The sequence below is a fragment of the Mesocricetus auratus genome, unplaced genomic scaffold (genome assembly GCF_017639785.1).
Source record: "Mesocricetus auratus isolate SY011 unplaced genomic scaffold, BCM_Maur_2.0 Super-Scaffold_100676, whole genome shotgun sequence".
Taxonomy (NCBI): domain Eukaryota; kingdom Metazoa; phylum Chordata; class Mammalia; order Rodentia; family Cricetidae; genus Mesocricetus; species Mesocricetus auratus.
This window is the reverse complement of record NW_024429266.1, coordinates 22,698,007-22,721,825: the sequence shown is the minus strand read 5'-3', so window position 1 is coordinate 22,721,825 and position 23,819 is coordinate 22,698,007. Positions and strand designations below refer to the sequence as shown.

Genomic DNA, 23,819 nt, shown 5'->3' with positions numbered 1-23,819 from the left:
TTATGTGTGTAGTACGATGTGTGTGTGTGTGTGTGTGTGTGTGTGTGTGTGTGTGTGTGTGTGCAGGTATATGCTACAGTGCTCATGTGAAGGCAAGAGGACAGTTTGATGGAGTTTGTTCTCTTCTTCCATTACATGGGTTCTGAGGATGAAGGACAGGCTTTCGGTTATGCTGGCAAGTGCCAGTACCCACTGATTAATCTAGCCATCCCCAGGGAATAACTTCTTTGCCAAAGATGATTATAAATTGTTAAGCTATTTCTGATATTAAACAAATAGATGTTGCTTTATTTCATAATTTTCATTTTACACTTTTCATCACTTCTGGCACCACTTGGGTGGATCACACTAAGAAAATCATTTTCTGTGGGCACTAATTGGGTGTCTTAGTCAAAGCTTGTTACTATAGCAGAATGTCTGAGATGAAGCAACTTGTAAGAGAAGGATGCTTGTTGAGACTCATGGTTCAGTAGGCTGAGCTGTCAAAAAGCATAGGACTAGCCTCTCATACTCAATCACAGCCCAATGACAAAGCAAATGTCAAGTAAGTGCCTATGGAAGAGCTAACAGGAGACAGGGTGGGGAGGCAGCCCTGCTGTGTGCAACCCGCACTCAGAGTGACTAATCTAGTCCTGGAGAGCAGCATTAATCCCACTGATGACCTAGTCACCCACTGTTACTCAGGGTGATAAATTGCACTTTATAGCTTGGAAAAGAGAGCCCATATTTAATTCATAGCCGTGCCCTACAATTGAATGCAATTTTGACACTATCTACCTGGATTTAAAAATCCGCTTTCACAAGATAAGGTCCTTGTCCCACAAGAGTAAAGCCCTTTCTTCTACCCTGTGGACTCTAGAAACTCAACTCATTAAGTTTGGCATCAGTGACCTTTACCCAGAAAATTAAGCTGCTTGCAGGCCAGCAACTAGAGGGTTATTTTTATCACCACATTTACTATTGACCCCAATTTTGCTAACTAGGATGAAGGTGATCTCTATCAAGTCCTCAGAAAGCAATCGTACCCAACACTTATCTTCGTATAGCACTGGTGTCATGGGGGCACGCTGGGGGTTGAGGTGATCTAGCAAGAAAAGAAATAGATATTGATGTACAATTCTCCCTAGATCCCTATTCTCCAGATCCACCATCAGAACAGGGACACATAGCAGGGATGCTCAGGTGGTCTCATGGTGAATATGAGCACAGATTTCGAAGGTGCATGAGCTGCCTCCCATATCTTTGTCCCATCCTTACGGCTGATTTAGAAAACCAATGTATCAATTTCCACTTCCACTTCTCTCATCCTTCTGCCCATTCCGAGTTGAGCACCACGAGTTGGAGAGTGTGCGCCTTGGCCTTCCAATCATGTGCCAAGTCTTTTACTCCAGTTTCTCTGTGAACTCTGAGCCGCATGTCTAAGTCCTGCTGAGAAAATTCCAGATCAGACTCAGTGTCCTCCTTTTTCAAGACCTGATTAGAGCCTTCAAGACCATCGGCGTCAACCTCGCTGGCCAGCTACATTCCAAGGTCCCCACCAGGAAATCTGTCACAGAGCCATAGACAGTCTCTATACTCACACATAGTTCTGACTCTGTACTGTTCCAGCAGAGGCAACCATGTTGGTGTCCATATTACATGCTTAGTTAGCATTGCTTAGAGATCAGGTTCAAATATCTGTTTAATAATCCTAGGTAGGAGAGACATTTTCCTGTCAGATTCAAATATATGTTTAATAATCCCAGGTAGGAGAGACATTTTCCTGTCAGATACAGTGTCTGTGATTGGAAAAGAAACACAGCCTCACACTGAATTCAATTTTGATTATCCAACCAACTCATAACAGTCTGTGTTCTTCATCAGACAGAAGTGATCAACACCTGGGAGATTAGGCACCAGGGGTCACGGGGCTCCCATATGAAGGAGTCCTAGAAGCATATATTCATGACCATTTTCACCCAATGACATTAAAAACAAAACAAAACTTGGGTCCTCAACAGGGGCTTGTCCCTAGGGGCCCTTTATTGATCTTTATCTTTACTTTTGTTTCAAGCAATTGTAGTGAGGGTTTCATTGAGCTGCTGTCCTATAAATTTCTCTAAACTTGGGTAAACAGAAGGAATTTATTTAGGAACCTCTCACATTGGGTGGTAAGCAGGGCTTTCATCCACCTAACCCTTGGGATTTTAGTTTTTGACTTAGTTTCTTTCTTTAAAGTTCTTAGTTCTCTCTCTCTCTCTCTCTCTCTCTCTCTCTCTCTCTCTCTCTCTCTCTCTGTGTGTGTTTGTGTGTATGTGTGTGTGTGTGTGTGTGTGTGTGTGTGTGTGATTTATGGGTTATGTGCATATGCCCTTGAAGGCCTGAGATATCAGATCTCTCTGGATCTGAGAACACTTAGATTGGCTTTTAAACTATCCTTTATGTACATCTAACCATACCTAAAAAGCAAGAGGGAGTTAATGGATTCATTTCCAATCGCCATTGTAACAGGTGCTATGAGTTTGGTGGCTTGAAGCAATACACATTTATTCTCCTGCAGTTCTAGAGGCCAGCAGTCTGAAATGGATCCCAAGAGCCACTTTCATTCTGGAGGTTGTAAGGGAGATTTATTTCTTTGCCTTCTATAGCATTAGGAGGTGACCTGAATTCCTTGGCTTATGGCCCTACCTTCATCTTTAAAGCCAGCAACTTTCCAGTATCGCTGTTCTTATTGTCACAGTTTCTATTTCTTCTGGCTGTTGTCCACCATCTTTAGTGAAAGTATGTCAGTTAGAGGCCATGTCTTCTCGAGGGTTTACACGGATGTTTTACACCCACAAGATGTTGCTCATAACGTCTGTCTTCTGTGGGATGCTCACAGCTCTTCTCTGGTAATGCTCCTCCAAGTCCCTAGGCCTTTTTTCTTGTATGTGCTTTGTATGAGTCCTGACTTATATTTGCAATACCTGTTAGATTTACAACTTTCTAAGTCCCCAGCCTTGAGAAAGGCTCTCAACCTGAAGGCTGATGCTATATTTACCCATGCTTGTCAACATCATGGCTGCTGGCTTGTGGTAGCTGAGTGACTGCCTGCCTGGTTCCTGGACCCTGTTGCCACAAGACCAGATCTAAATTTAGTAACAACTTCAGGGTGTTTTTTTATTCTTCAGTCTTCAGTGTGTGAAAGCTACAGTGCAGAATGCGTTGGTTACTTTGAAAATTTTAAGACGTATTTTAGGAAAGTGCAAAGAGAATTTCTGAAGAGTTAGGACAAGGATAAGAAGAGATTGAGATCTCTGGGGTCAAAAACAAAAGAAAAAAAACACCCCTTCTCCTTGGCATGCAGCTTCTGCCAAATCATGCACCCCCAAACACTGGTCCATTCAGAACTTCCTTAGAATGCCCCCCTCCCTTGAACTTCCACACAAACATTCTTTGCTTCCATAGCTCATACCATTACTTAGGGGTGGGGGGGGGCAGATGTGGCCTCACACCTGTGATCCAATTGCCTTGACATCTCCTGTGCTGGGGTCTCAGGTATGAACCAGCATGCCCAGGGAACATGGAATATGCTAAATACGTTTAAAGTAGGACTCACATGCAGTAACAAGTGTTTAGCCTGCAGAGTCACTCTGTAATTGAACATAAAAGGATGCTTGGTGGTTGTGGGTACCACTGCTTTCCATAGAAGCTCTCGTGGGAACTTTGCTGACCCTTCCACCTTTAGAACTCAAAATTTCCACAAGTATCTGTCTTCCTCAACTGGAGGACCATTTCCCACTATTCATTATCTAGCTTCCAAACTGAATTACCAAAAGTCTGGAGTTCCTGCCAATTATTTTGAATAAGATGGGGAATTGAAGGTCAAGGGGAAATGAGCTGTTTCTGGCCTGTCCATCTCGTCCCTACATTGTCTCTTCATTACCCCCAATAACTTACCCTGAGTGATAATTATGTCAGACACAGGCCATAAAATCTTGGGAAATGTCCCAGTTTCCATGAGAATCCTTAAGTAGGGAGTAGACAGAGCTTGGGAAAAAACAATGCTATTGTAAAAATACAAAGTAAAGCAGCATCACATGGGGAGACATATCACAGCATGACTGCATTGTGCTGGGCAGCTACAGAAGCCTTAAAACAAGCAGCCTCAATGAGGACAATGCCAACTCAATCTTCATGCTTGCAGGGTTGCCCATGTTATGAGGGAGAGACTCGCTATCTGAAAGAAACTTTACCTTTATGTCAACCAAGCACACACCCACTGATCACATTCCATCCCTGTTTAATGCATGTCTCTCAGCCCACACAGCCCATGACAGACAGCCATTGTTCTGCTGAAGTCTGCCATGTAGATTAGTACAGAATGAGTGTATGGATCCTGCATATGCTATGCTAGGGACAGCAGGAGTAATAATAGCACACAAGCTTATTAAACATTTACTCTGCATCAAAATGCTACTGTGGGCACCTCAGTGGGAGAGCTGATCATCCTCACCACAGATCTCCACCAACATTTTGTTAGGCAAAGTGAGTTGCCATATTTAGTAGCATGGGAAGGGACCCTGATGCATGGTAGAAGGGAGAAGTTGCAGCCATGTGCTGCAACTCCAACGTCATTTTCCCACTCCATCCCAACGGCTAAAGCAACTGGATAGGCTGAAGTGGTAGCAGACTTTGGGGAAAGGAAGGAAGTCAGAAGGGTTTTAACCTGGAGTGTGGTAATGGAGAGATGGGGGCAGTGCATGTAAACTATCAAGGAGGTACTTGGCGTGCAGGAAATTGTTGAGGATGGGGGAAACAAGATTGGTACCAACAGACTTGGAAAGCCAGAAAGTGACGTTTCGAGTTTGGGGTAGACCAAGCAGGACATGGGAAGGGGTGGCATGGGAAGGGGAGGATAAGGCTAGTGAGGCAGACGGCGCAGCAATTCGGTTCTTCAGAACTGGTAAATTTAAATGTGGAGAGGAAGGACACATTGAAAGAATTTTCTGGAAAAAGGAGCAGCATGTGACAAATCAGCTACTGGAGTGAGGAAGACGGTCCATAAGGATCGGGGGTACAGGTTATGAAAATGAGTATTGGGAAGGTGTGGAAGGTATGGTGAATGGTGGTACCACTCACAGACCATGAAGATCTTGGTTCCTTGCTTTTCTCATTTGTATGTCAAAGATGTCATATGTTACAGCTGTAAAATCTTACTATAGCTAGAGGGATTGCAGGAGTCTTAGCACCCGTTTCCTTTCTTCCTCCCGGCCCCTCCCTACTCCCTTGACTAGAACAGAAAACTCAAATCTCACTCAAGATCACCCAGCAAATTGACTAGCTTGGTGGAAGGGTTTAGTCAAAGGCACGCTGTCATGGGACACAATATGTTTCCCTTTACTGCCCAGATATTTTTGTTCTGTGACTATATTAGATATGTTCCTTAGCATAGGACCTTCTTTAATAACATTAGAAATTATAAACCCTGTGATGTATGTGTGTCATGGCAAATGTGCCAGGCACCGAGAGAAACGTCTCACATACAGTAACTCATTTCACCATCACAAAAGATACTTCGAATGTAGGTGCCATCATTCTTGTTGGAGATGAGAAAGCAAGAAAGCATGGTTCAGAGAGTATCCAGAGCCACGTGTGTGGTGGAGTGAGCTGAGATGGATGAGGCAGCCATGCCTGCCCTTGGTCACTGTGCTATCCTGCTGTCTCCTTTAAGGATGAGGAGTTTTTTGAGATTTGAGCTTTCTGGACAGGCACTCAATGCTCTACTTGGTGTTTCTCAAGGGACAGCCCTTGCAGCATGTATGTAGATGGCTACTTTCAGTCCTGTAATCTGAGATGGGATTCTCATCAGTCAAAGGCAGACAGGTCTTTTCTGCCAGTGCAGGGACAAGATTAAATGTATTTGTGAGTGTGAAACGGACTGGAGATCTGGAAAGCATCTTACGATGTCACTGAGATAGAGCCAGGTGGTCACATGACATGGTTAGCCACAGCAGCTGGTTGCTACTCTTGCCTTGATGGTTTTTGTTGGTAATGGAAACTTCTCCACATTTATTGTTCACTATTTCCATGGTTTCACCATAGTTGTGGTTCATAAATCCTCCTAAACTCCTCCTGTTTGAATTTGAGCAACCTCTCTCTCCTTTGCAGGAACATTTTTCTACTTATGAAAAGGCGGCTTTTTGAATAAGTTTAAATGGACACTGTTATTTTTACATTTCTTGTTTGGAGCTCTCTGGAGTCTCTGACCCAGGGGCTGCTGCTTGGGTGTAGGTATCCATCTTAGGCTGAGCTGCGAGTTCGGCTGCTTTGTTTTCAGAGTTGCTATGGACACCATTGTATCCATCCTCCCCCCTCTGCAGTGCCCGCTTTGTCCTGGTGAGTGTGACAATGAGCAGAGGTGTGCAGCTACTGTACGGGTGGAACCAACTAGTTCTAGAGCCTTAAATGGCAGTATTGTGGCCCTTTGTCCAGGGGGAGTCCCTCTCTTCCCTCCCTCCCTCCCTCCTTCCCTCCTTCCCTCCTTCCTCCCCTCCCTCCCCCTTCTACTGTTTTGTTTCTTTCTGTGTCTCAAACATTTTTTCAACATTATCAGGAAGAAGCTGTAGTGTCTCCTCAGTGCTTTGTGGAGAAGAGTTACTAAAGCAAATACAGTCCTCCACCATCACCCACTTTTTCAAAAGCTCAGGGTTCCAAGTCCCCAAGTCAAAGGAATGTTAGGAGTTAGAACTAGCATGGGGCGGCGCAGATGTTAAATAAGTACAAATGGTGATGGTGAAGGTGGTGATGACCGTGGTTGCAACGGTGATAAGAACAGTAACTGACATATACAGCATCCTGCTTATGTACCAGGCTGGACCAGCCTTTACTGTCATTATCACTTGCACTCACCACAGAAACTTCTTACCCCATCTTCTATCTTATCCCCATTTTAACAGATCATGTTGTTAAGCCCCAGGGTTGCACATCTTGTGTAAGTTAACTCAGATAATAAGTGGCTATTGGAAAATAAGATGATCTATTCAAGACCAATTCTAGTTTATTTTCAGTAGGCAACCAATTATGTTAATGGTTAGTTGTGGGTGGCTGTTTCTCAATAGCTTCACAATCAGTGTATGAAAGTGAGACCATTGTACCTACAGCGAAACCGAACTGAGAGCATTCTTTTTGAGCAAACACTTAACACGCTGATGTAAAGTGTTTATATAATTTATTCCATAATATCAACAAAGTCCCAGTTGTTTGTGTTCTGCTTGCGCCTTGTACGAAAAATTCACTGACCCACAATAGGATCAGTGAGATGCTGAGATGCTGATGCCCTCTTGGTTGATATTAGATGACAAAAAACCCCAGAGACAGTGACCAGATCAGGGGCTAAGCAGGGATCAAGCCATAGGTGCCATCTCTAGGAGTGAAAGGTTAGTTGCATCTTTACAAATTCACTTTAACATGAACAGGGAGAACACAATAGGCTTCCCAGTCCAAATCTGAGCCTCATTCTTGTAACTAGAGAGAGACCATTATTTGTACCAAACATTGATCTTGGTCAGATCAGCAGGGATAGTTATTGGTGGCCCCACAGGAGCTGAACTTCCTAAACAGGAGATGACCACGGAGAAGTGACTACCTGACCTATACCCACCTCCCACTGTAGCAATTGGAGGCAGCTAAAAGTGGGATGGGCTAACAGGTTCCGTTGTTTCTAACTCCTTTGGTTTTGCCCTTTGCTCCACGGGAGACTTCCAAACAAGTAGTAGTGTGTGGCGTGGGACAGGCACACAGCAAAGACACTGCTTGCTTGTCTGTTAAGCAAACAAGTCAGGAGAAGACACTGCGTATGGCCTTGATCTTGTGAAAAAGTTAGCTTGTTTAAACAAGTGTCCTGTTGACTGTGTGAGTGAGTGTGTGTGTGTGTGTGTGTGTGTGTGTGTGTGTGTAGTGACCATCCCTCAGGAGTTTTATTTATTTATTTTATTTTTGAGACAGAGCCCTCTCCCAGGCCTGTAATTCATAAAGTAGGCAAGTCTGGCTGGCCAGTGAGTACCTAGGGAACTACTTGTCTCCCACTGTCCCGAATTGGGATGGTAAGTCATTGCCACAGTTCCTGACAGTTTTTAAAACCTAGTTTCTAGATTCTTCATGCCTGCAAAGTGAGTGCTTTATCTACTGAGCCCCTCACTAGTGCTTTGTTGCATTTGCTGTAGAAAGCATCGGAGTGTGAACAGTCTGGGTACAGCTGAGGTAACTGCTTGCACACACAAAAACGACAGTAGTTGTTAAGTCTGACAGGAAATGGAGGGACATAACCAGAGTGTGAAGGGCGTAAGAGGTAAATGTGTTTTCTATAAATATGCCATATTTGACAGCTGGCATTATCAATTCCAGGTTTTCAACCATCTTATAGTTCAGAAGGTTGTATAATAGAGTTAATCACATGGGCCTTGGGAAGCAGCTGCCATTGCTGGAGCCACATCTGAGTTCCTTAACAACGATGGCACTGTATATTTCTTGCTGTCTTTCTTTACCTTTCTACCACTTACATCACCAAGGGATATTCTATGCAAACTAACCCTAGGGTCATTTGCCTAAGGTATCAAATATAAATTATGTAAATCAGGTAAGAAGTTAGGTATGCATTTTAATGCACCACACTGCATTAGATGGCTAAAACAAAAACAGTGGGTGGTTTCATTTTAGCCAGATGGAAGTAGTAGGTGCCAGAGGCCAGAGAGATATAGTCTTTCTCCATACAAATAGTCCAGCCCTACCATATCCAAAGCCTTGAGAGTCAATCATGACTTTAAGCAGTCTTGTGTGTGTGTGTGTGTGTTCATGCATTTCCATGGATATTTATTGCTTTTTTAGGAAGCAAGAAGCATATAGTTCTTCACCTTTGTGGAAAGCGACCTGTATAGGGTTTTCTTAGCCAGATCCAGGGTTCTTTCCACAGCCATTGTAGCTCATGCCTCTTTGTGATCAGCAGGGGGCATCTGCAACACAGATTTGGGTTGCATTGAGTTTAACCATCCAATAATAATAGATTAAGTCTTTTGGAAACCTGTTTGGAAAATGTTGCTCTACACATCCAAGCTTCCTACTGACTGTCTTTGATGTATTTGAAATATGTATGGTGTTTAGGATTAAACCTGTCTGTGATTGCCAGATATTACAAGCACAAGAGTCTTGAAGACCCCTCTGTCTCTTTGACATAATAAGGAGTAGTCTTGCATTATTTCCAGAACCCTCTTCTCATTAAAATATACCCTGTGTAAGTGGTATGAATAACTGAATGTATGCTCCACTTAAGTCTTGCTGGCCTGTTTTCTCCCCACTTTCCATTTTCTTTTCTTTCTTGTTTTTATTTTTAGGGCTGGAAATCTACGCTGGCCCTTACCCATGCTAGGCAGGCACTCACCACGCTTCATCCTCAGCCTCATTTGTCTCTATCTCCAGTTACTTTAAAGGTAGAATCCAAACTCAGTCATTTTATGGTCCTTGCAGTCATCTAGTGCCTTCATGTTTCTCCAGTCAACCAAATTAGCAATAATATTCAGAAGATATCAGAGTTGGGGAGCAGCTGAAGATGGTAGCGAACAAACACGTGTGTGAGTGTGTGTGTGTATGTGTGTGTGCATTTCCATAGTATTTATTGCTTGTTTTTTGGAAGCAAGAAAGCATATAGAATTTTCACCTGCATCCCATCCACATTTTTCAGTGATGGAACAAACATCTACAACATAGTTTGCATGGTGGACAATTTGTGCCCTTTAGAGTTGTTCCAAATATCTCTAGGACCAGAAGCATCATCTTAATCCTTGAAACATCTGGAAGCTGAGCCTCTCTATGGCCTGTCAATCAAATCTTCTTGAATATAGTTATATTTCTAAAGAGGCTGCGGGGCTTCTGTTGGTAGTGAGTCCTGGTGCAGGCCTTGCACAAACATGCTTCGGAAGGTTACAGCTTGCACCAGTGCACTAGCAAGGAGACCTAAGGTGTTCTACGGCTCCCCTGGCCAGCATGCCCACATGGGGCAGATTTAGCCTTGCACAGGCTGCACTATTCAGACCATTGCAGCTTGGTGTGACTCATCTCCAGAACTACTTTCCTGAGCCTCTAATTAAGCTCTCAGCCAGGCATTTCCAATTGATTTTGCTTCAAAACAAGTTTTTTTTTCTCCTTGTAACACAAAAGGATAATAAGACGAGGGGGAAGGGAGACCAGAGGAGATACAAATCATTTCTTGTTAATCAGCATTAATGCAATTTAGCCAAGGAAAAATGCCCAGTGTGCAAAGAAAGCTAGAGATTGTGGCTGACATGGTAAACAAGTTAGAAAGTTTTCCTTCCCAGATAGAGATGCTTCTGAAATCCAATGGATGTCAGATGCACTCAAGTTTATCTTTAAAGGGGAGACTAATTCAGCAAGTTGAAGCTTATTTGGTTTTCCCAGTGATTTGAGCTATCCCCACAAGACGGGAAGGCAAGCGAGGGTAAAGCCGTTTTCCAGGAACTCTCCAGCAAAGTAGTAACTCCATGCTTTTTTGTTTGCTTTGTTTTTTTTATGATACAAAGATTAGCTGGAACTTTATCATTTGTCAACTTGAAACAGTTACTGCTTGATGAGCATGAATGCAATAACATTCATTCTTTACTGCATGGCTGCAAATAAGGTCAGTTGACTTCTGCTTACTTTCCAATGTCCTCCCCTTAAGACTGTGTACTAAGCCAGCAATGCAGTGATTCCCAAACAGTGCTTTTCAAAGCACACTGTTCCCCTCTCTTGCATTCCTGAGACCACAAGAGGAACAGAATGCCTGGTGTTCCAGTGTAGTTCTCAGCTCCGAGAAGGGGAACACACACACAAGCATACATGTGTGTATATATACTGAGTATTGTATATCTCAGGGTTGCTATGTAGCCAAGAGTAACCCTAAACTTCTCATCTACCTGCCTTTGCCTCCTAAGTGGTGGGATTATAGACCTTTGCCACCACACCCAGTTTATGTGGCTCTGATGGTGAAACCCACGACTTCTCACATGGTAGGTAAACATTCAACCAACTGAGGTACATTCCCAGCCTCAAAACATGAGTTTTAAAGATAGGTGACGCTGTCAGCAGCTCTTCTTCTCTGGGTCACTCCACACACAAAAGGCCAAACCCGCTGAACAAATGATACAGATGAGATATTTCTGGGGTTTTGGAAGTGTTTCTGGAGAACCTTTTCTCTAGTTTTTACTGTTTCTTGAACTCATGTCAAATATGCTACAAGCTAGATGCAGCATGATAGTCCCTTGTCACCCTTTCATTGGGAAGAGGGAGACAAGATGGTCTCATTTAATACAGCATTCTGATCTCTGTGTCACATTTCACAAGCAAGCAGTCCATCATTCACATGGCCTTCTCTCTGCCAAGCAAGATCAGTGTTAGCAGATGTGTGAGAAACACAAAAAGTCTCACTAATTTGGGCAACAACTGGCCATTCTCTAACTCTGCCTCTGCTTACTCTGAGAAGTTCCCTGGACTCCCCCTAATGGGAACTGGGACTTCCTCTGCATGGTCTGTTCCCTTTTGGAAAGTCCACTGTAAAACCTCAATAGGCTATAGGCGCCTGGAAAGTAAAGACCAAGGCCTATATGTGTTTGTTTTTTTGTTTATTATGTGATAACTGATAGCAAACATAATCAATTTGTAAATCAGTGAGACATAGACACATGAATGCATGCAAGAATGAATGAATATTTTTAAAATGCCCGATGTATTTGTTCTAACGACCCTCTAATGCGTGACTTTTACTCATGCATTACAGATTATAATCCTGTATCTTTCTGCTTTTTACAAAAGAGGGTGACTAAGATGAAGCAAAGGAGAAAATGTCAAAGAAATAGAAGTGGAGGAGGGGGGGGAAGAGGAGGAATCCTAAACTCTAAAGGATCAACAAAACAATAAAAAAAGCCCAAACATGAGAGCTTATCACTAGTGTTTATGTAAGAGTGTGTGGATGCTGTGTTGTGTCAGGGTCGATGTTGGTAACAGTTCTCCTTATGTTCATGAAGGAAGAGACACATGGAGGCCAAGAGGCAGATGACTCTCTTCATACTGGATAGTGGAGTATGCTTGAGAGTATTGAGAGTAGATAAACCTTGTATCTCTGACCATAATGCTACATTTTGACCAACAGAGGGCAGTCACAAGTGCTGCATACATTTCCCCATCAACTCCCAATAATAATATTATTCCAGATAATATAATATGGATAGTCTTACTTCCAGAGCTAGAATATTTGAGAATGCTTTCGTGATTAAAAATATAGCCTATATAGTTTTTTGACCTTCTATTTGGTGCTTATAGGTTGGAAATATGGGTTAAACCTGGTTGAAAATGAGTATGCTTTTAAAGCTAATGTTACAGAAGTAGAATCATATTCCAAATGCCGTTCTTAGTGATTCACACATGTTAGCACATTGAATCATCACAAAAGTCTCAGAGGTTACCATTTCATCAGCCCCAACTTCCAAGCCAGAAAAACTTAACATCAGATAATTTAGGCAACTTGTAGAGCCTGGAATCAAGGAAGATTTATCTTACTCAATGTGTTATATAATACCCCCATCAGAACATTTTCAGTTTCTACCATGACGCTTTGTTCCTCTGAGCTCTACTGGATGTTACAAAGAGCTGGAGCTGGCATTGCTCACTGAGAAGCTTCTAGACAAAGAATGGAAGCCAAAAGAAATATAAATGAAAAGATACCACAGAGTTAACTATTTTTAAGTCAGCTTCAGCATCATATTTTGTATATTTGTGAGGTTTGTAAGTTACAAGAGGCATTTTTTAACTTTGACTTTAATATGCTTAATTATTAATCTTGGCCATGTACTTCACCTCTTTGCCATATCTATTCATAAAGTAAAGTGTGTTTGCACTATCAAAATCCTGTCTGGTTACAAAGTTACCCCATCATAGCTCTTTGAGGCTTTGCTTATGATTGGCACTGACTTGGAGACAAATGTTAACAGATTGGTAAGAAACAAAAACAAGATAATTTTAGTTCACCATGACAAATACTATTGAATATTTGTTAGGTTGCCAAGCAACTGTGCCAGGCACAAGGATTAAATGCCATTTAAGACTCAACTCCTACCTTTAAAGGGTTCTTCTATGGAGCTTGGAAAACAAGCCCAAATCAATAACCATAATGCAGTGTGGTAACACAATAAACCCTATGTCAAAGTGCACGTGGAATGCCACAGTGACAGAGGAAGACAGGTCTGGGGTGTCCTGGGAATTTGTATTTGAAATTAGGATTGTAGGGCTGGCAAGATGGCTCAGCTGGTAAATGCACTTTCAACACAACCTGATAGCCTGAGTTCCATCCCTGGAAAACACAACAAACCTGATACTGTGGATCACAGCTGTAACCTGGCACTCCCATGGTGAGATGGGAGGTGGAAACTGGAGAATTATCTGGAGTCTCCAAGAGCATTTTGATTGGGGCACTCAGAGTAAAAGAAATGAAAGACCTTGCCAAGAACAAAGTGGCAGAAGAGTCCTAACACCTAAAAGTTGTCTTCTGACCTCCATAGATGTGACTTGGAAAATGTGAACACACACACACACACACACACACACACACACACACACACACCATATAAATACATACATAACAGATAGATGATAGATAGATAGAATATAGATGTGTATACATTTTCCATGGTCTGTTTAAAGCATAGAACAATGAAGATTTTCTTCAAAGATTGGTTTTAAAACTGGATGAAAATCATAGAAGACTATCCAGAATTTTGACCATATCTGCTCACTAAAATGCTGAAGTTAAAGGACAATTAAGTCCCTAGTCCATCCACTGAAAATCGCTCTCCTCTATGAAGGCTGTTCAAGGAGGACACTACAACAGCTTTAATAGGACAGTGATCAAGGACTTTTAGAACAATTAAACAAAAGTAGTTAAATTTTAGGAATGGAAGTGACTTACAAAGACACCTAGCTTTACTCTATCATTTTGTAGAAAGGTGACAGAGATTTGGCAGTAAAAATAAAATCACAGTTGTTCAAATGGAATACATCTAGTTGATGGTCAAAGCCAGAGCCTTTAGGAGATGGCTAGACAGTTCAGTTAGTAATTCTACTTGAGAATTCTGGAGACAGACTGCTTGGGTTTCACCATATACTTGACTGGGCTGTGTTGAGATATTTAAACTTCCTGTCCTTCAGTTTTCTACTCTGTGGAATGGGAACAAGACTATATTACCTACCATAAGGAAATTGGAAAATATGAATAGAACAACTAAGACTGGAATGACATGGTGAAAATTAATTGGTCTTCTAAACACTATGGTTGGAACTCGGGTGTCCTATTTTCTACCTTGAAGTTCTTTTTGTTGCAACAGGAATGAAAGAAGCAAATGAGGTTCTTCCCATTTTTCTTTCTCTGATACAGAAAGCAATCACTGTTTTAGATTTGTGTGCTCATGTGTCATTCTTGTTCTCTGACATCTATCCTTACAGGGCCAAGGAAATCAAGATCAAGTTGGGAATTCTCCTCCAGAAGCCAGACTCTGCTGTTGACCTTGTCATTCCGTATAATGAGAAGCCGGAGAAGCCAGCCAAGACCCACAAGTGAGTCATGAATATGAATTCCTCACATTTTCCTTCAGACGATTGTTGTTTTTCAAGTGTGTAGCATCGTCATTCATCTGTAGGACTACCCTTTCAATTACTCACTGAAGATCATTTGAGTTCTCAAAGAGTCCATTCGTAAATAGTGTATTTTTAGTGCTTCCATGTATAGATCTTAGCATTAAATACATGCAGAATTAAAAGAAACAGAGCCTTGCTTCATCTTTGGAAAGATGAACTGTATTTTATGAAATGGCACCAGCCACTGAGTTATTGACTGTAAGGTCAAAACATCTGATAAATTATTGGCTTGGGTCAAGTAACCCTGATCCAATTAATTATGAGTCCTGCATACTCAGCAGGAAGTAATAGCCAAGGCCTTTTCCTTGAGAGGGAAATGTGAACAACATCATGCTGATGAAAAGGCAGACAATTTAGGGCTCAATGGTTTCTTCTTGAATATACAAGGTTCCCTTCAAGGTCCAACAGAAGAGCTACAACTTCAGGGAGGTGTGAACACTTGCCTAGCTGTTCCCACTTAATGTAATCAAGCATTCTTTTCCCAGCTCTTAAAAATCATGTTCTTCATATGCATTTTACAGTTCTCTGTCTCTCAATTTCAGCTGTGTAAATCACCTCACCTCCACCCTTCCATCAGTGTAGGCATGGCAAGAAGGTATGATTACAAAAAGTCAAGAGGCTACGCCCATGAGTCCACCTACTTTGACTCAGTAACACCATCCATACCATCGCCACTGTCTACCATCTTTCATTAACTCTCTAGAGCCTTACTGTCTAGACAGATGCACTCAATTTTCCCTTTATAACAGAGGTACCCATGAAAATGATGAAGGGAAGCCAGATAGTCAAAAGGACACCAACTCCTTCTTTCTGCTACCTAAAAGCTTCAAGATCATAGACGTGTGGGAAAAGTACACGTCCCTTTTAACTTCCACTTCTCTTTTTTAATTTAATATTTGTATAAATTGGCCAACTCACCCTTTGTCCAAATGACCTTCAATTTAATATAGTTGATTGGCTGGGAGATACAGAACTGGGTTATTCTGTTTTAAAGTCATTTTCCATCATCCTAAGTGGATATTTCCATTTTCCTCCTTTTATTACTTCAAAGTGTTCACAAACCGGAAGTGAGGCATAATTGAATTTTCTACATTTAAAAGGAGAAACTAATTCAATGTGAAGCAGCAGGCTGCCTGGACTAGTAGGCAACGAGAACCACATTTCATAGCCAGCAGGTCAAAAGGTCTATTTTGAAGCAACCAATGTGGTAACTATTGATCTGTTGAGATTAACATTTTAAATGTAGCTCTCTATTTCCTGCTTTCAATCTCTTCTCTAGAATGCCACACAGACGCTTGAACTACTTGGCTCTTAGGGATTCAAGAGAGAAATGGTTGGAAAAAACTCGGGGCTAATATTTATTGTCTTATTTACTCTCCTTGTCTTCCATTCCCTCCCTTCTTCCAAAAATATTATTTGTTTTTGAGAAAAGAACAACCCTTGCCATCCCTGGGGAATACTGTGTGTGACTGCTGTTTTCAACCTTTGGAAATGAACAAGTCCTCCTTGCAAACACGCATGCACTATTTTACCTCTTCACATTGGGTAAATTTCTCTGTTTTTACCTTCAGGGAATGACCTTGCTCTTCATGGGCTCAGCCAAACTCATTTCTTCACTTACATATTTCTCTGTATTTCTTTTTTTTTAATTTTAATTTTAAATAGCTTGTTTTACATGTCAATCCCAGTTCCCTCTCCCTCCTCTCCTCCCACCCCCCCCACCATCCCCTCCATCCTCCCACCCTATTGCCAATTCCTTCCATATAGGGAATATCTAGAGCCTGTCATTTCACTCAGGGTAGGGTCCAGGCACTCCCCCAAGAGTCCAGGCTGAGAGAGTATCCCTCTTTGTGTTATGGACACACGATGTCTGTTAGTATTCAAGGGATAAACACTGATCCACTTCTCAGGACCCCATAGGTTGCACAGGCCTCCTCACTGACTCTCACATTCAAGGGGTCTGGATCAGTCCCATGCTGGCCCCCCCGAGCTGTCGGTCTGGGGTCCAAGAGCTCTCCCCTGTTCAGATCAGCTGCCTCTGCTGTTTTTGCCAGCCCATTCTTTGCCAATTTGCTCATTGCTCCTCTCTCTCTGTTGCTGGGTTCCTTGGGATCAGTTCAGTGGGTGTTTGCCTCTGCTTCCATCAGTCACTGGATGGAGGCTCCAGGATGGTTATAGACATCAAGTTCATTATCAGGAATGGGCATTCGGGGTGGTCTCTACACTATTGCTTAGCTTGCCAATTGGTGTCATCCCTTTAGATCACTAGAGGTCACAATGGTGCCTGATCTGTCTTCTAGCCTATGATTCCCTCTTCCCCCTATCCTACCCTCCCCCCCCCCCCGGTTTCTTTTAAACCCATGTTTTCTGATGAAAAATAAATAAATCTCTTGGTGGAAGGTATGTATTTTTAGCTTCTCTCATTTTCTTTGGGCAATTGCTTGGAGGAAGTACTTTTATTTTTTAATATATTTTAACTTCTCGTCTGATTTTTAAAAAATGAGCCCCCTCGAAATAGCCGAAAATAAGCTGTTCTTAGTCTTATGACAAGTCCCAGCTTCTCTTATCATTCTAGTGTTCAAAACTTGGTCCTGGGTCTTCTTCCATTGGGAGAAAACAAATATTATTATTCATGCTAGAAAAAAACATCTCTCTTAACCTTTTAGTTGGTACACCTTTCTTTCTCTTTGCTTTCATTGGCTAAGGCTTGCAAACTTTCATCTGCTCCATAAGTCTTCCATCCTTGATGAAGGTATTGTCCCTGGATGTTTGACTTCTCTGAAGAGTTGACTTGTTTTGTCATGGCTTCCTCTTTATTAGGACTCACTTCCTTAATTCATGGTCCTGTGTCCTCCCTCTCCCTTTCCTGCTCTTCCCACCCTCCAAATTCCCAAAAGCTCTGCTGCAGGTTATAAGAATGAATAATAACCAGAATTTGGAAGCCATATACATTGAGTTTGTAATAACAGTATAGCTTTTAATGTGCCGAATTACAAAATGTCAGGGACAGACACTCTTTCAAGTAGGTTTTTATATTCTAAATGTCCCTCCTTGTTGACATCTGTTATCAATTTTTAGCTGAATGTATTGATCTTAATGTGTTTACCACTTTAAAACCCCAGAATGGCCTCCACAAATAACTAGTCCAAACCCTAGCTAATAACAAAAGTTACAGCACATTATCCTGTGTGTTCCTTCAGAGTTAACCTAGTTAACTGCAGAGTGAGCCTTGAAAGGAAATACGTACAATTTTATAGATATAAAGAACAGGAACTTCAGAAGTATTTAACTTATTCATTAGGCCAAGAGTACCATTGACCATGGGGTCCTTAAGGGTTCAGTAAATAGGCATGGACTTGAGCCTGTGTGTGCACTATAGGACAGGAAGGAAGAGCATAGCAGGCTCTCATAAATGACACCAATGAACTCAAGGTTTGTTTTCTTGTCAAAAGCAGGGATATGGGAAAACATGATCAAGGATAATCAAGTATATACCAGACACTGTATAGACTATCAACCAAACTAAAACCAAGAGGTACCATGCCTACAAAATTCAGCCATTGGTGCTCCTGAGTTAAATTCTTCCCCGGGACTAATACTGGCCAGTATTTCCAGCAGATGTAGCAGTAATTATGACTCTGTTCATTCAAATCTAAACAGTGAATCATCTATGGCTTTTGACAAGGCTGACTCTGGGTAGACTAAGCTAGATTTTGGTTACCTATCAATTTGGCACCTGTTTATTAAAAGATTCCTACACAGTATATTTTGCTCATGAACCATAAAGTCCATGAACATGGACTGAGTCTTTATCCAATAGCCAACAGATGGAAACTATAGGTGAATTATTTACCACATTTTAATGTCCATATTCAGACCCCAAATTGAACATATATCTTTGGTCTTTGCAGCCAAACTCACTTATTACTTCAGACTGATGCTGTGGGCATAGGAAAGAATGGGAAAGTTCTCTAGGAATGAAACATGACCTTTGCAGGGGTTGTGTGTGCTATTAGCCTGTGAACTATCCAGCAAGCGAAAAGCAGTTAAGAATGGAAAAAGCTGTCATTTCCAAACCAATGCGGTCACTTCCTGAATCAGGTGGCATTTGCACTGGGCATTATAAAACACATAGTCAATCACTTCTATAAATGTTTATCTTGTCTTTCATCTAAGCTAGCTTCCTCCCTGTCACTCACACCCACACAGGGAGAGGAGACTCTGTGCTCACCCTCTGTGGTCAGCAATGGCCTTGATGACCAGGATGCTCATTGGCTATTTAGGTCTGCATCTATCTTGTTTCCAAAGAAGTCACACTTAATGAGGGCTGGCAAATTCTGAGAATCAGGACAGGATGAACCTGTTACCTCCTAGACTGGTAATCAGAACACTGGGCTACATGCTGTGGGGGGATCTGTCTTGTCAACTACGCCCTTAAATCAATTGAACTAATTTCACCCCTAAGCAGGCTGGGCACATGTCCCTTTCAGGAATTTAATCTTGGCCGTGATGTGCTGCTGATATTGACCATTACTTGGCTTTATAATGAGACCATTTGGGACAAATTGCATTGGTAACATGTTTAAATCCAGGGCACCTGGTCATGGTATTGTTTCTTCCTGTGTGTCTTTATGCTAACCAAAGAGGAAGTGCAGTAAAAGCTATTTCATTTTATGAGAATATTTATAAAATCAGGAGGCTCAGAGAGTGAACCAGGCCTACCCTTTGCTCTGAGTTAGTTTCTGTTGTTCCATTGTATAATGGGCTCTTGATTCTGAGAATATCTGGACTTGATGGTTGTCTGTTATGTATATGTAAAGTATTGAACACATTGTGAATATGTGTATGCAGAACAATATATATGTTATTCCTATATATGATATATAGGAAAAATTCTATATATAATATAGGTTACAATACACACACACACACATACACACACACACACACACACACATATATATATATATATATATATGAAAAGTGTTTGGTATGAAGCAACATGAACAAAAGGGTATTATTGACCATAACTGTGATTACCATTGAAATTAATGGAAAAGATATGGGTGCATATTTGTTAGCCTTATTGATGCCCATTTCTCTTCTTTCTGCTCCTTTATAGTAACCATGGGGAAAGGGATGGTAGTCCAATTGTTAGAAATACATTTGTGAGAAATGTTATGCTTTCAGTATGATATTTATGTGTCTCACTAGGAAAGCAGAACCCATCTAAGTTTATTCCACATGATTTGTTTTCCCTGTTTTTTTACTTATCTTTTAAAGACAGAAGACATACATTTGAAAAACTGAAATAAAATTTTCATTCACACATGTCCTACAAAGAGAGGTTAGGGGATGGTCACAATAACACTGGACCTGAAAGACTTACCCCATCTTGGATTCTTTATAGAAATAAAAATGAGGATGCATATGCCTGGGAAATAAAATACAGATTGAAAATTGTCTCAGTGACATCAGTTGCTAATGTCAATGATTTAAATGCCCAAAGGTATTATTTCACAAAAAGCAGAAACATGAAGGCTTCTGAATTGTCCTGAACAGTTACTAAACCATCTAAGACATTGGGAAAAAAAACCCTTCATCAACTTCATCTCATGATGAATGTATTGCCAGTCTGCTTTAATTGGATGATGAAGATCAAATGTAGTGATTCAAGGGTACAAGCACTGTGAACCCAGGAAGACAAAGCTATTTTCCCTCAGCAGCTCACCTTGGTACATTCTGATGGGAGAAGACAATTGGTAGTTATGACAAGTACATTCATTATCATGCCTGTGGTTAGCTTCCTTCTTACACTGTCACCCTTCTCTGTCCTTATCCTTGATTTAGGCCCTCGCTGGACGAGGTCCTGCAGTGGCGCCATTCCCTGGACAAACTTCTCCACAACAACTGTAAGTCCACATGGTTCTCACAAGGTTCAGACTAGGAACAGACACAAAGCAGCTTCCTTCATCGTGGCCTGACGCATACAAGGTGTTCAGTGAATGTGTTTTTGAATGAATGAGCAAGTTAATTGAGTTTGTTTCTTGGGACCTATAAACTCCATGAATGTAGAACAGCCATGTAGAACAAAAATATTTGTATTTATCCATTCATCTTACTCCAGTAATTTAGGGGCCAATAGCATTTTGACATGGTGAGCTGATAAATTAGGAATGTTAAGTAGCCTAGAAAGGTCTAGTCACTGCTGTTATAAAGAAACAAAAGTTAGAAGAACTGTTTTTAGAATTCTTAAGAGGGAAGATATCAATGTGTCCATTTGCAATTCTTTTCACTCACACTGTACATTTTGATTTTAAGGGGACAAGGGCTATTAGAATAAATAAGGTAAAGGTGAGGGCTAAGCCAGAAGTAGGTAACATTAATACCTTAACTTTGTTGAGGAGCCAAAGTCTTTACAATTACAAAGAGATGATTATCTTAATGTGAATTTGAGGTTTGAGGATTTCACAGCAATATTTTCTACTTCTCAGAGAAGAAATTACGCTCGTATCCGTGCATTTGTTTATATATATGCATAATTTCTTCAAAGTAATACATGGAAAAGCATTCCATAGCTATTTTAGCCAATGTTTTCCTTCAATGTGATACCTCTCCATTCACTCTAGCTCCATCAATAAAAGGTCTTAAGTTATGGGTATGAAAGACCCAACAGGTAAGATAGCCTGTGTGTTATTACTGCCTGCCCATCGCTTCTGCATTATATATTTCACTGTCTCTTCTCTCTGAGTCTCTCTGTGACTCTTCTTTCTCTATGTCTTTCTTTCTGTTCTGTCTCTGCTCTTTTTATGTCTAGTCATTCCTGAGGAGGACTAGATATGCCCAAACAGTTTTATGCCAGCATCCAGACATTTCGGCATCATCATTCTAGAAAAGCAATTCATGGCCTGTTACCTGCATACCTGACACTATGCTTCATGGATAACTGCAAACCAAGCTGTTCAGTATCTCTTACAACACATTATTTTTGAATCTACTGAAACTAAGAATCTATAATCAGAAATAACTGATATTAGCTGTGATTGATGTAAAACAAGTAAGAAAGGCAGATACATAAAAACATGTACTACTTGAAACATAATGATCCCTTTCTGGATGCTTGACTTGAGAAATTTAAACCTTTAAAGTTGGAAATGGTGGCTCATACCTGTAATTCAAGCACTTGGGAGTCTGAGACAATAGGATTTCTGTGAGTTGAAGGCTGGCTTGGGACACATGGTGAGGTCTGGACCCATCTGAACTATAGAATAGGATGTTGCCTTAAAAGAATTAGCAAAACCAAACACACACACACACACACACACACACACACACACACACACCCCAAAACTGAAGGGGTAGGGGAAGCATTTTTGCTGTTTCATAAGGATCATTTGGAATTCTTTGTATTAATATAGGCCATTGCCTCTCAGAGTTGATAGAGTTACCCAAGCATTCATTAAATCAAACTTTTCTGTGGTAGAAATAAATTCTAGACAAGCTGTTGTTCAATCTTTTCTCATTATCAAGGATCTATGTACTCAAATTCATTTTTAAATTATTTGATGTATTAGTAATGTGTGCATGATTGTGTGTGTGTGTGTGTGTACCCGCACGCGTGTGTATGTACATGCATGTGTGTGGGGAGACCAGAGGGCACCTTTCAGGAGTTGGCTGTCTCTTTTCACTGAGGTTTCTGGCACACAACTCATCAGGTTGGCCCTGCCAATGCTTTCACCAGCTGAGCCTTCTCACTGGCCCTAAAGATGATATTTAATCACTTGGGGTCTTTGGCTTTGTTCTTAAACTACATTGCATTCTTATAAGTTTTGCCTTCAATTCTAAAACAGGAGCCATCTGTTTTCATTTGTCAGGTCTATAGGGCACATAACAAGTATGTTGATCTTTAAAAACAAAAATAGATTGCACATGGGAGCTTACATAATTTCACCCTAGCACCGTCAGGGACAAGGATTCTCACACACGAGCATTTTTAAGAGCACACAGGGATAAAGCCAGTCTGTGACAGTACAGTTTTTATTTGGGTCCTCTTTTCCCAAGAGTTGCAAAAGGTCAGAGCATTTCCTCAGACACCCCCATGGGCTGGACTGTCCCTTGGGGCACAATGCAGCTGCATCCAGGCTTCAGTTCCCGTCTTCACAGCCTGCCTTGGCTTCTTCTTTGCTTTTCAGTTTTCCTCATTCTATGTCCTGATTCATCATCCTCATTACCTCACCGATGGATGCCACGCTTTTCACTTATGACAATGATAATAATAAAAGTGATATGAAAGATATTTTCATTTTCATGTATGACTTGTTCACATATCCATTCTAAGAAATTTGCATATATTCTTCTATTTAGTGATTACAATAATCCTGAAACTTAAGTACAGCAACCATTTCTATTTTTTAGATAAAGAATCCATTATTCAGAGAGCTAGGTAGCTTGCCTATGACATACAATACTGTAACAGTAACAAAGTTGGGTTATTTACTTCCCCTTAAAGTTCATGCTCTTTGGTCTTGGGGGTTGGATTTCATAGTTCATTGAGACCTGCCATTACGTATGAGGGACATATATTTGAGGAGGGAGGTAGGAAAGGGGAAGTGAAGATAAGGAAAACTCAGATAATTAACAGTCTCATGGAAAAGATGACTGAACAAGCAGATAGTAGCAATTGGGGGGAAAAGGAGAGTGATGTCTCCCCTCCATTTGACAAAGTCTCCAAGAGTGAGCAGGTGGCAGTGGGAATAAGATGATGTCACAGATGAGGCAACATTTAATTTGGTATAAATAATGATGAAGAAAGCCAGTGTGTACTGAACTTCATGAAAATTATGCTTGGCAGCATATAAAAGCCATGTGTGAATTATTTAGTCCCTTACCACAGTACTGTCATGCAGGTTTCATCAGAATTTGCATGTAACATACAAAGCGACAGAGTTTCCAATAGACTAAATGACTTGTACATGTTATTTCATAATGAAGTGTGTCAAGATTTGCCACTAAGCAATCTTGGTTCTAAAGTCTAAGCTTTGAACTGATAAATCGTGCCATGGTTTTTATAAATTACCAATGCTATTCCAGTATCCTCCCCCAATCCATCTATGATAATCTATTTG

General features: G+C 41.1%; 1 protein-coding gene across 1 annotated transcript in view; it reads left to right on the top strand.

Moving 5' to 3' along the window:
* Rgs5 (regulator of G protein signaling 5) overlaps window positions 1–23,819 on the top strand; it is a 39,578-nt gene that overhangs the window by 6,749 nt on the left and 9,010 nt on the right. The window contains exons 2-3 of the mRNA XM_005071422.4: window positions 14,503–14,613; window positions 20,545–20,606. Coding sequence (XP_005071479.1) covers window positions 14,503–14,613; window positions 20,545–20,606 — 173 coding nt within the window. The remainder of the gene's footprint in view (window positions 1–14,502; window positions 14,614–20,544; window positions 20,607–23,819) is intronic.